We start from the raw sequence: 12,586 nt of genomic DNA, 5'->3' as shown, positions 1-12,586 counted from the left end.
GAGAAAGCTCCTTCTTATACTAGAATGTCGACTAAGAAATGTAGAGGAGTGGCAGCGTTAGAAATGACCATTTTGCAGCTATGATAGTAATAACTGATTCAGGTAGGAATCACCAGTGAATACAATAGGGGTGACTGCTGATCAGCACAGAGTTTCTATTTGGGGTGATGAAAATATTCAGATTTAGATAGTGGTGATGGTTGGCACAACTCTATGAATATAATAACAGACACTAAAAAGTGAATTATACTATATGCTAAATGGTACATATTCAATGGTGAATTTTATGACATAAATTATATCTTCATAAAAAAATCTCAATGTACAAAAAACTGGGGGAACTCAAAGAAATGTTTCTGTGCCAACTTGTCATTGTCTTACCTCCCCTTTCCCAATCTTTCCCTGCCAACACACATACAAACTAAAAAGGCTTAAAATTGGCTCATTTTCTGTCTTTTTTAAAAGAGATTTCATTAAATGACAATTGTTCCATATTTACAGTTTGTTGTTTTAACACCCAGATTTGTCATGTTCCTTAGGTAGTCCTGCTATGCTGTGTTTCATTCACAAATATGCACATATCTTTCTCATTCCCACATGCTCTTAAAAAATTTCTCGAGCACCCACAGTGTTGCAGTCTGCCTATGTTGGCAGTATTTATATCCTGAAAAAAATCTGCCTCTTTTCCCATTTTGCTGTAAGAAACAGAGCAAAACAAGGCAAAACTCCCATATTACTTTGCCATATTGCTTTATCAGCTGTCACATAAGAAGTACATGACTCACTATGTCTTTAGAATAAAAGATCAGACACAGACACAGGTGTCCCACTGGAGGCACCCCATTTAACCATGAATGCTTTAACCACACTGTCCCAGGAAAGATTCTGAGGACCTTCCTTGATTATCTTAAATTCAAGTCTGTGGTTATTACAAAGGGTATGTCAAGTTCATATGACAATGATCAAGATGAACAGATACATAAACACTTGTCCCTTTCTTGTATTGCTAAACTCCTGAATATGTTAAAAGGATTACATATGCCCAGTCAATCGTTTTCTTTGTTATTTTTCAGTAACAATCATCCAGGAGGAATCCTGAGAAAATGCTTGGTCTGAAATAATACATTTCATAATGTATTCGTCTAAACTATATATGACTGAAATTTGTCTATGTCTGAAAGTCGCTCAGTTGTGTCTGACTCTCTGTGACTCCATGGACTATATAGTCCATGGAATTCTCCAGGCTAGAATACTGAAATGGGTAGCCTTTCCCTTCTCCAGGGGATCTTCCCAACTCAGGAATTGAACCAGGGTCTCTTGCATTGCAGGGGGATTCTTTACAAACTGAGCCATCAGGGAAGCAGAAATTTGGCTAAAGGAATCTATTACTTAGTTGACCACGTTAAACATGAGTAGTTAATGTATCTTTTCCCCCAGCTTTAGAGTAGTTTGTTGTTTGGTCATTAAGTCCTGTCTGACTCTTCTATTCTTTGTTTCTTTTGGCTGCCAAGTGCAGCATGTGGGATCTTAGTTCAATAAGCAGGAATCGAACATGTGTCCTCTGCAGTGGAAGAGCAGAGTCTTGACCACTAGACTGCCAGAGAAGATGCTGTCTAACTCTTTTGGGAAATGGATGGGGAAACAGTGGAAACAGTGTCAGACTTTATTTTGGGGGGCTCCAAAATCACTGCAGATGGTGATTGCAGCCATGAAATTAAAAGACGCTTACTCCTTGGAAGAAAAGTTATGACCAACCTAGATAGCATATTCAAAAGCAGAGACATTACTTTGCCGACTAAGGTCCATCTAGTCAAGGCTATGGTTTTTCCTGCGGTCATGTATGGATGTGAGAGTTGGACTGTGAAGAAGGCTGAGCGCTGAAGAATTGATGCTTTTGAACTGTGGTGCTGGAGAAGACTCTTGAGAGTCCCTTGGGCTGCAAGGAGATCCAACCAGTCCATTCTAAAGGAGATCAGCCCTGGGATTTCTTTGGAAGGAATGATGCTGAAGCTGAAACTCCAGTACTTTGGCCACCTCATGCGAAGAGTTGACTCATTGGAAAAGACCCTGATGCTGGGAGGGATTGGGGGCAGGAGGAGACGGGAATGACAGAGGATGAGATGGCTGGATGGCATCACTGACTCGATGGACGTGAGTCTGAGTGAACTCTGGGAGTTGGTGATGGACAGGGAGGCCTGGCGTGCTGCGATTCATGGGGTCGCAAAGAGGCGAACACGACTGAGCGACTGAAGTGAACTGAACTGAACTCTTTTTTGACTCCATAAACTATAACCCGCCAAGCTCCTCTGTCCATGGAATTTCCCAGGCAAGAATACTGGAGTGAGTTGCCATTTCCTTCTCCAGGGAATCTTTCCAACCCAGGGATCAAACCCATGTCTCCTGCATTGGTAGGCAGATTCTTTACCACGGAGCCACCAGGGAAGCTTAGAGTAGTTAGTATAACTTAAATAATCAATAGACAAAATTATAGAAGGTTAAGACTTTGACACTGAATTCTCAGCAAGTATATAATTCATTCATTCATTCCAAAAAATGTTTGTTTAGCACATAATATGTGCCAGATAATAATAAATAAAAATCAACACAACCCTTTTCTCATGAATTTTGAAGTCTGACAATAAAGACAAAATATAATCAGATAGTCACAAAAATTAATATGTAGTTTCAAACAGAGAAGTGAAGAAGGAAAGTACATGAAAAAACAGAATCTGAGGTAGACTACAGGGAGGCGTCCCTGAGAGAGAAATACTCGAGAATGAAAGAGTTTGAGTTAATTAGATTAGGAGTAGGGAGAAGAGCATTCCTGAAATAGAAAACAGCATTTGTAAAGCCCCTGAGGCAGGAGAATGTTGCAGGAAACTTTTAAAAGGTCAGTGAACAGTAAGAACAAGGGCAGTGGTACAGGATGAAGCTGGAGAAATCAGTGGAAATTATTGTATAAGCCTTATAGTTTCTTCAGAAAAAAAAAAATCTAGCCTTAATTGTAATAACAGTGGGAAGCCATTGAGAAGTTTTATGTAAAGTGATGAAAAGATGAGATTGCATTTAAAAAGAGCTCTGTACATTTTGGAAAACAGGTTGGTGGTTACTTCAAACTAAAAATGAACTTACCGTATAACCCAGCAACTGCATTAAATGAAGACTTAATTTTATACAGGAACTTGTTCATGGGTGCTCATAATAGCAAAAAAAAAAAAAAAAAGAAAGAAAGAAAGAAAGAAACTACCTATGTAGTACTTCAATGTGTAAATAGTTTAACAAACTGTGGTACATCCATACCATGGAATAGGAGTACTACTAAACAGTTAAAAAGGAGTAAAATATTGACACACATTATAACTTGGATTAAGTTCAAGAAAATTATATTACATGAACAAAATCTCAAAGGGATAAATACTGCATGGTTTCATTTGTGTAACCTTAATGAAATAAGATAACTATAAAAATGCAAAATAGGTTAGTGGCTGCCACTAATGGGTTAGGAGAGTGGATGGGTGTAGCTGTGAAGAGAACACTAGAGAATCGTTATCAGGGAATCTTGTGCTGATTGTATACGTATTTTGGTTGTGGTAGTGGTTATACATGTGATAAAATTGTATAGACCTACACACACACACATACATACACTCATGTATGTATAATTGGTAAAATCTGAATAAGTTCTATGGATTGTACCAATATAAATTTCTTTAAAATTTAAATTTTTGTTTTTCAATATTGTACTATATTATACAAGAAGCAATAGTTAGAACTGGACATGGAACAACAGACTGGTTCCAAATCGGGAAAGGAGTACATCAAGGCTGTATTTTGTCACCCTGCTTATTTAAGTTATATGCAGAGTACATCATGAGAAACGTTGGGCTGGAGGAAGCACAAGCTGGAATCAAGATTGCCGGGAGAAATATCAATAACCTCAGATATGCAGATGACACCACACTTATGGCAGAAAGCAAAGAACTAAAGAGCCTCTTGATGAAATGAAAGAGGAGAGTGAAAAAGTTGGCTTAAAGCTCAACATTCAGAAAACTAAGATCACGGCATCAGGTCCCATCACTTCATGGCAAGTAGATGGGGAAACAATGGAAACAGCAAGAGACTTTATTATTTATTTTGGGCTCCAAAATCCCTGAAGATGGTGACTGCAGCCATGAAATTAAAAGATGCTTGCTTCTTGGGGAAAAAAGTGATGACAAACCTAGACAGCGTATTAAAAAGCAGAGACATTACTTTGCAAACAAATGTCCATGTAGTCAAAGCTTTGGTTTTTCCAGTAGTCATGTATGGATGTGAGAGTTGGACTATAAAGAAAGCTGAGTGCTGAAGAATTGATGCTTTTGAACTGTGGTGTTGGAGAAGACTCTTGAGGGTCCCTTGGAGAGCTAGGAGATCCAACCAGTCCGTCCTAAAGGAAATCAGTCCTGAATATTCATTGGAAGGACTGATGCTAAAGCTGAAACTCCAATACTTTGGCCACCTGATATATAGAACTGACTGATTTGAAAAGACCCTGATGCTTGGAAAAGTTGAAGGTGGGAGGAGAAGGGGACGATAGAGGATGAGATAGTTAGATGGGATCACTGACTCGATGGACATGAGTTTGAGTAAACTCCAGGAGTTGGTGATGGACAGGGAGGCCTGGTGTGCTGCAGTCCATGGGGTTGCAGAGTCGGACACGAATGAACTGACTGTACTATAACTGTACATGGGGCTTCCCTGGTGCTTCTAGAATCCTCCTGCCAATGCAGGAGATGCAGGTTCAATCCATGGGCTGGAAAGATCCCCTGGAGAAGGAAGTGGCAACCCACTCCAGTATTCTTGCCTGGAGAATCCATAGGGTCGCAAGAGTCGGACACAACTTAGTGACTGAACAACAAAAACATAGTTGTACATGATGTTAACATTGGGGGAGACCGAGGGAAGAATGCACAAGACTTCCCTGTACATTTCTTTGCAACTTCCTGTTAAAGCTATAATTATTTCAAGATAAAAATTTAAAAAGTAAAGAACCCTCTAGCTACAGAGTAGGAAATAGATTGGAGTTGAGGCTGATATGGACGAAACTACTGAGTGATTATTCTAGTAGTCTAGGAAAAAGCTAAATGATCATGGCTAAACGTGGGTGGTGGCAGGAGGGAGAAAGAGATGAATGGACACATCAGAGAAATATTTAGAAGGTAAAAAGTAAAACTTTTAGAATCTGGTGATGGATGGGATATAAGAGGTTGAAAAGAATGAATTCAAGGGTATTTTGCAGTGTAGCTTTCCCCCATATTTCATACCCTAGAAAATGAATATATATTTAGGACAAGATGGCAAAAAATTGGAAGCCATCATCTTATGACAGCATATTCCACAACCAAAGGTGATGTTGCCTTGAGCTGGGGAGCTTTGCTAGCCTCAAGTACACAGTGTTGTTGTGTCAAAAATAGTTTATTATGGGGGACTTCCCTGGTGGTACAGTGGATAAGAATTTGCCTGCCAACGCAGGGGACATGGGTTCAGTCCCTGGTCCAGAAAGATTCCACACGCTGCAGAACAACGGACCCTGACAGCCACAAGTACTGAGCCTACACCCTGCAACTACTGAAGCCCGGGCACCAAGAGCCCACGCTCTGCAGCAAGAGAAGACACAGCAGTGAGAAGCTCACATAACGCACTGAAGAGTAGCGCCCACTGACCACAACTAGAGAACGCCAGTGCATAGCAGTGAAAGCCCAGCACAGCCAAAAGTAAGTAATAAGTAATCAATGTGTTAGGGACTTCTCTGGTGGTACGTGGTTAAAACTCTACACTGCCAATGCAGGGGGCACCGGGTCATGGAGCTGAGATCCCACATGCCCTGTGGCATGGCCAAAAGAGTTTTTAAACAATCTATTGCCTCTCCATCCCAATTTACCCTTCTTTGCCTTTTCTTCAAAAAGGAAGATGAATCCTTTATTTTCCCTTTGTCAAGCAGCATGATGTTATACTTTCTCAGCAGAGGGGGTTAGAGAGACATTACAGGAGGAAGGGGCTTTTCTTCCTGCCCCAGTTTCTCCTCTTGGTAGGCTCCATGCAGCAAGCATGGCTTTTCCAGTGTGCAGCTCCTGCCATGCTCGCAACTTATCCAGTGCCTGGATCCTGCAATCCAGGCAGCACCCAGGGAGCAACACTTTCTCTGGCACTCCCCTTACACTGCTGGCTGCACATTCTCCAGTCAGGTCAGGATCTTAGCCTGGAGAGAGAGAGCTCTAACTCAGTTTGAAGGGTTGTAGCTCCTCCCAAATTATCTTTGCATTTCTCCTATTTTTGGATCTTCTCTGTAGCTCAGATGGTAAAGAATCTGCCTGCAATGAAAGAGACCCAGGTTCGATCCCTGGGTCGGAAAGATCCTCTGGAGAAGGGAATAGTAATCCACTCCAGTATTCTTGCCTGGAGAATCCCATGGACAGAGGATCCTGGCGGGCCACAGTCCATGGGGTCACAAAGAGTCAGACACGACTGAGCAACTAGCATTACTATCTTTTAGCATTCTCTTTACTCTTTACTATCCAATCCCTCCCCACTGCAACCTTCTGCTATAGTCAGTAATTCTTCAATTATTGTTCAAATTACTACATGATTTTTATGTTTTGACTGAATCCTGATTCAAACAAGCAGTCCCCCAAAGTGTGCTGCTTTGATTCCCTAAACACTGAGCGTTAATAACTCATCTGTATTTGTCAACAAAGGGATCCTGGATATAGGTGACCAATATACAGAGGCTGCAAAACTGACCATGATTTCAATTGTCTTCTGAAAGCATTTAAACCAATATTGCAAATTTACCAAATATCTAGAATTGGGCTTTTTAATTTTTATTTTACATGAAAAATTCTATGATTTTACAAGTTTAAAAATAGTTTATAAAATATTCCCTTTTTTCTGAAAAAAAAGTTTACATGTTAATCTAAACCAACTTATTTTTGTTGTTGTTGTTCAGTTGCTGTCATTCTGACTCTGTGACCCTGTAGACTGCAGCACACCAGGCTTCCCGTCCTTTACTGTCTCCCAGAGTTTGCTGAAACTCATGTCCATTAAGCAGGTGATGCCATCCAACCATCTCTTCCTCTGTTGCCCCCTTCTCCTCCTGCTCTCAATTAGCATCTTTATGTTTAACAACCCTACTATATTCACTATTGTTACTTATAAACAGGTAAAATTTTGAAATGTAAAAATTTAACAGCAACACTATAAAAATACTTCAAAATATAAGAAAACAAGGAGGTTGAGTAGATTCCAGGCCAAGGATGATATGACAGAAATGAGTATTTCTTTCTGTAGCATGTGAAAATCTTGATCACTTCTCCCTTTTCTTGAGTGCCCTTACACTCCTATTTTTTAAAAAAAATTTTTTCATTCCTTCTCATTTTCCTTTACAGGCTCCTCTATTTCAGTCCATCCTTTAAAATGTCAGCATTTCCCTGGATTTTTTTTTTTTTTCTCTCAATTCTCATTGGTATTGGGTGAGTTTATCCAGTCTTAGGTAATGTCTTCCTTATTTGTATCTGCAGCCTATACCTGTCCTCTGATCTCCAAAGTCCTTTACATGATCCAGTTTATAGTCTAGGGTCAGGAGATTACAGCCTATGGGCCAAATTCAGCACACTGTTTTTATATATGAAGTCTTACTGGAACATGGCCATACCCACTTACTTATATATTGTCTATGGTTGCTTTCCTTATATAAAGACAGAATTGAGTAACTGTGACAGAGAATGCATGGCCTATAAAACTCATATTTATTATCTGGACTTCCAGAGAAAAAGTTTACTGATCCATGCTCTAGCCTAAGCTGTGCATTCTACTGTGGTTTAGGCATGACTGAGCATGTACTGTTTTAAATAAAGGGACAGGCCTAGCTTTACCTGCATCTCTCCAACAGTTCAGTTCAGTGGCTCAGTTGTGTCTGACTCTTTGTGACCCATGGACTGCAGCATGCCAGGCTTCCCTCTCCATTACCAATTCCTGGAGCCTACTCAAACTCATGTCCGTTGAGTCAGTGATGCCACCTAACTATCTCATCCTCTGTTGTCCCCTTTTTCCACCTTCATTTTTTCCCAGCATCAGGGTCTTTTCAAATCAGTCAGTTCTACACATCAGGTGGCCAAAGTATTGGAGTTTCAGCTTCAGCATCATCCTTCCAATGAATAGTCAGGATTGATTTCCTTTAGGATAGACTGGTTGGATCTCCATGCTGTCCAAGGGACTCTCAAGAGTCTTCTCCAACACCACAGTTCAAAAACATCAGTTCTCTGGCAGTCAGCTTTCTTTATAGTCCAACTCTCACATCCATACATGACTACTGGAAAAACCATAGCTTTGACTACACGAATCTTTGTTGGCAAAGTAATGTCTCTGCTTTTTAATAAGCTGTCTAGGTTGGTCATAGTGTTTCTTCCAAGGAGCAAGCATCTTTTAATTTCATGGCTGCTGTCACCATCTGCAGTGATTTTGGAGCCCCCCAAAAATAAAGTCTGACACTGTTACCACTGTTTTCCCATCTATTTCCCATGAAGTGATGGGACCGGATGCCATGATCTTCGTTTTCTGAATGTTGAGCTTTAAGCCAACTTTTTCACTCTCTCACTTTCATCAAGAGGCTCTTTAGTTCTTTGCTTTCTGCCATAAGGGTAGGGTTATCTGCACATCTGAGGTTATTGATATTTCTCCTGGCAATCTTGTTTCCATCTTGTGCTTCATCCAGCCTGGTATTTCACATGATGTACTCTGCTGCTGCTGCTGCTAAGTCGCTTCAGTCATGTCCGACTCTGTGTGACCCCATAGACGGGGGCCCACTGTCTCTGGGATTCTCCAGGCAAGAACACTGGAGTGGGTTGCCATTTCCTTCTCCAATGCATGAAAGTGAAAAGCGAAAGTGAAGTCGCTCAGTTGTGCCCAACTCTTAGCGACCCCATAGACTGCAGCCTACCAGGCTCCTCCGTCCATGGGATTTTCCAGGCAAGAGTACTGGAGTGGGGTGCCATTGCCTTCTCTGATGATGTACTCTACATATAAGTTAAATAAGCAGAGTGACAATGTACAGCCTTGACATATTCCTTTCCCAATTTGGAACCAGCCTGTTGTTCCATGTTCAGTTCTAACTGTTGCTTCTTGACCTACACACAGATTTCTCAGGAGGTAGGTTAGGTGGTCTGGTATTCCCATCTCTTTCAGAATTTTCCACAGATTGTGGTGATCCACACAGTCAAAGGCTTTGGCATAGTCAACAAAGCAGAAGTAGATGTTTTTCTGGAACTCTCTTGCTTTTTTGATGATCCAACGGATGTTGGCAATTTGATCTCTGGTTCCTCTGCCTTTTCTAAATCCAGCTTGAACATCTGGAAGTTCATGGTTCACGTATTGTTGAAGCCTGGCTTGGAGAATCTTGAGCATCAGTTTGTTAGTGTATGAGATGAGTGCAATTGTGCGGTAGTTTGAGCATTCTTTGGCATTGCCTTTCTTTGGGATTGGAATGAAAACGGACCTTTTCCAGTCCTGTGGCCACTGCTGCATTTTCCAAATTTGCTGGCATATTGAGTGCAGCACTTTCACAGCATCATCTTTTAGAAGTTGAAATAGCTCAACTGGAATTCCATCACCTCCACTAGCTTTGTTCGCAGTGATGCTTCCTAAGGGCCACTCTACTTCACATTTCAGGATGTCTGGCTCCAGATGAGTGATCACACCATCCTGATTATTTGGGTCATGAAGGTCTTTTTTGTACAGTTCTTCTGTGTATTCTTGCTACCTCTTCTTAATATCTTCTGCTTCTGTTTGGCCCATACAATTTCTGTCCTTTATTGAGCCCATCTTTGCATGGAATGTTCCCTTGATATCTCTAATTTTTGTGAAGAGATCTCTGTTCTTTCCCATTCCATTGTTTTCCTCTATTTCTTTGCACTGATCACTGAGGAAGGCCTTTCTTATCTTTGCTATTCTTTGGAACTCTGCATTCAAATGGGTATATCTTTCTTTTTCTCCTTTGCCTTTTGCTTCTGTTCTTTTCATACGTATTTGTAAGGCCTCCTCAGACAACCATTTTGCCTTTTGGCATTTCTTTTTCTTGGGGATGGTCATGATCACTGCCTCCTGTACAATGTCACGAACCTCCATCCATAGTTCTTCAGGCACTCTATCAGATCTAATCCCTTGAATCTATTTGTCACTTCCACTCTATAATCATAAGGGATTTGAATTAGGTCATACCTGAATGGTCTAGTGGTTTTCCCTTCTTCCTTCAATTTAAGTCTCAGTCTGGCAATAAGGAATTCATGATCTGAGCCACAGTCACCTCCCATCTTGTTTTTACTGACTGTATAGAGCTTCTCCATCTTTGGCTGCAAAAATATAATCAATCTGATTTCGGTATTGACCATCTGGTGATGTCCATGTGTAGAGTCTTCTCTTGTGTTGTTGGAAGAGGGTGTTTGCTATGACCAGTGCATTCTCTTGGCAAAACTCTATTAGCCTTTGCCCTGCTTCATTCTGTACTCCAAGGCCAAACTTGCCTGTTACTCCAGGTATTTCTTGATTTCCTACTTTTGCATTCCAGTCCCCTATAATGAAAAGGATATCTTTTTTGGGTGTTAGTTCCAGAAGGTCTTGTAGGTTTTCATAGAACCATTCATCTTCAGCTCCTTAAGCATTACTGATCAGGTTATAGACTTGGATTACTGTGATATTGAATGGTGTGCCTTGGAAATAAACAGAGATCTTTGTGTCGTTTTTGAAATGCAAGTACTGCATTTCAGACTCTTTTGTTGACTATGAGGGCTACTCCATTTCTTCTAAGGGAATCTTGCCCACAGTAGTATATATAAGGGTCATCTGAGTTAAATTCACCCATTCCAGTCCATTTTAGTTCACTGATTCCTAAAATTCGATGTTCACTCTTGTCATTGCCTGTTTGACCACTTCCAATTTGCCTTGATTCATGGACCTAACATTCCAGGTTCCTATGCAATATTGCTCTTTATAGCATCAGACTTACTTTCATCAACGGTCACATCCACAACTGGGTGGTGTTTTTGCTTTGGCTCCATCTCTTCATTCTTTCTGGAGTTATTTCTCCACTGATCTCCAGTAGCATGTTGGGCACCTACCGACCTGGGTATCTCTCAGACAAGAGACTAAAGACCTGGGCATCTCTCCATATGAGAGACTAAAGACAAACTCTGGAACTCATATCCAAGACCCATGAAAAAACAGTACAACAGCAAGGTGAAGGGATGTTTTTATTAGGAATTTTGTCACACTGGGAACATAAGGAGTATCATGCACCATGTTCTTTTTGTACAGTCACCAAGAGAGCATTTAAAGACAGATTGCTAGACCTCTTTCTGGAGATTCTGATTAAGAACAATTGAGGAGAGCCTTGGGAATCTGAAATTTCGAATGCTTTTCAGGTGATTCTGATATGTAGCAAGTCATCAGAATTTGGAAGTAAAAATGACCTAAAAATCCATGGCCAAGTAAAATGGTCTTTTTCTTTTTTTTTCCCTCCAATTTGCCATAGGTGGGATCTTAGGTCCCTGGCCAGGGATGGAACCCAAGCTCCTTGGAGTGGAATCTCAGAGTCTTAACCACTGGGATGCCAGGGACCTCTCTCTTTTTATTCTTGATGAATCATTAAGAAGAGGCCAGTTTGTTTCTCTTCATTATATACTATTTCTGAGTCTCTAGCTTTAGGAAATACAATAAAGAATTCAAAATCTTTTAGCCATGATTTTTCCCAACCACTTTTCTTGCACTGAGGATCATATAAGGAAATTCTGTTTCCATATTACCTGATATTTTCAAAGTGCTTTCACATCTTCTCTCAACGACCATGTGAGTTAGAATATATGATCCAATACTTAGCATTTGCTTGAATTTATCACACTTACCAAAATCCTGTCGCTCTAGTTCACTAAGGACCACTTCGTCTGTTATTAAGGCATTTATTCAACAATAAAAAAATTTTTGAACGCTTGCCAGTCACTGTTAGGTACCAAAGGATCTCATACTGCATAAAATTCCTGCCTGCATGGAGCTTACATTCTAGTTGTGGGGCCTGCGTTGTTGGGGGTGGGGGGTTGGTGGGTGGTTCTCCTTACACGTGCCTCCTGTAAAAATTTCCCTAGCCTATCCTAGTCTGAATCTTAAAATTAGAAATTTCTCTCCAAACCTATTAAATGAGAAAGGGTAACATTTGTTCCATGGCCACACTATATCCTGTCTTTGAAGCGGATTCCTCTGCTTTGGTGCTTGTCTGTCACGTAGTTCTTAAGACTGTACATCGGCTTCATGTTTACACCTGTTCTGTCATTATCTGTGCAACTCAGTGAGTTCTATGGGTCTTATCTTCGAAAGGAAGAGACTCCTGTTTGTAATCATATGATTAATGAGTGCTTCTCAGTGATTCTGGATCAGAATGGTCAGTGTCTCACCTGATTGAAGATTAAAGTCTACACCTACAGAATGTCTTTAGTAGAACTGGAAACCTAACAAACAGGGAAAACATTTCCGTGAAAGTTAAGTCAAAGAATGTCAGAGTCAGAAG

General features: G+C 40.6%; 1 protein-coding gene across 1 annotated transcript in view; it reads left to right on the top strand.

Annotated features, from left to right (window-relative positions):
- PRTG (protogenin) overlaps positions 1-12,477 on the top strand; it is a 172,291-nt gene extending 159,814 nt beyond the window's left edge. Inside the window, exon 21 of the mRNA XM_068992532.1 lies at positions 12,307-12,477. Coding sequence (XP_068848633.1) covers positions 12,307-12,477 — 171 coding nt within the window. The remainder of the gene's footprint in view (positions 1-12,306) is intronic.
- Positions 12,478-12,586: the final 109 nt, after the last annotated feature.

This window comes from Capricornis sumatraensis, chromosome 2, assembly GCF_032405125.1.
Source record: "Capricornis sumatraensis isolate serow.1 chromosome 2, serow.2, whole genome shotgun sequence".
NCBI lineage: Eukaryota > Metazoa > Chordata > Mammalia > Artiodactyla > Bovidae > Capricornis > Capricornis sumatraensis.
This window is presented reverse-complemented; position numbering and strand designations above follow the sequence as displayed.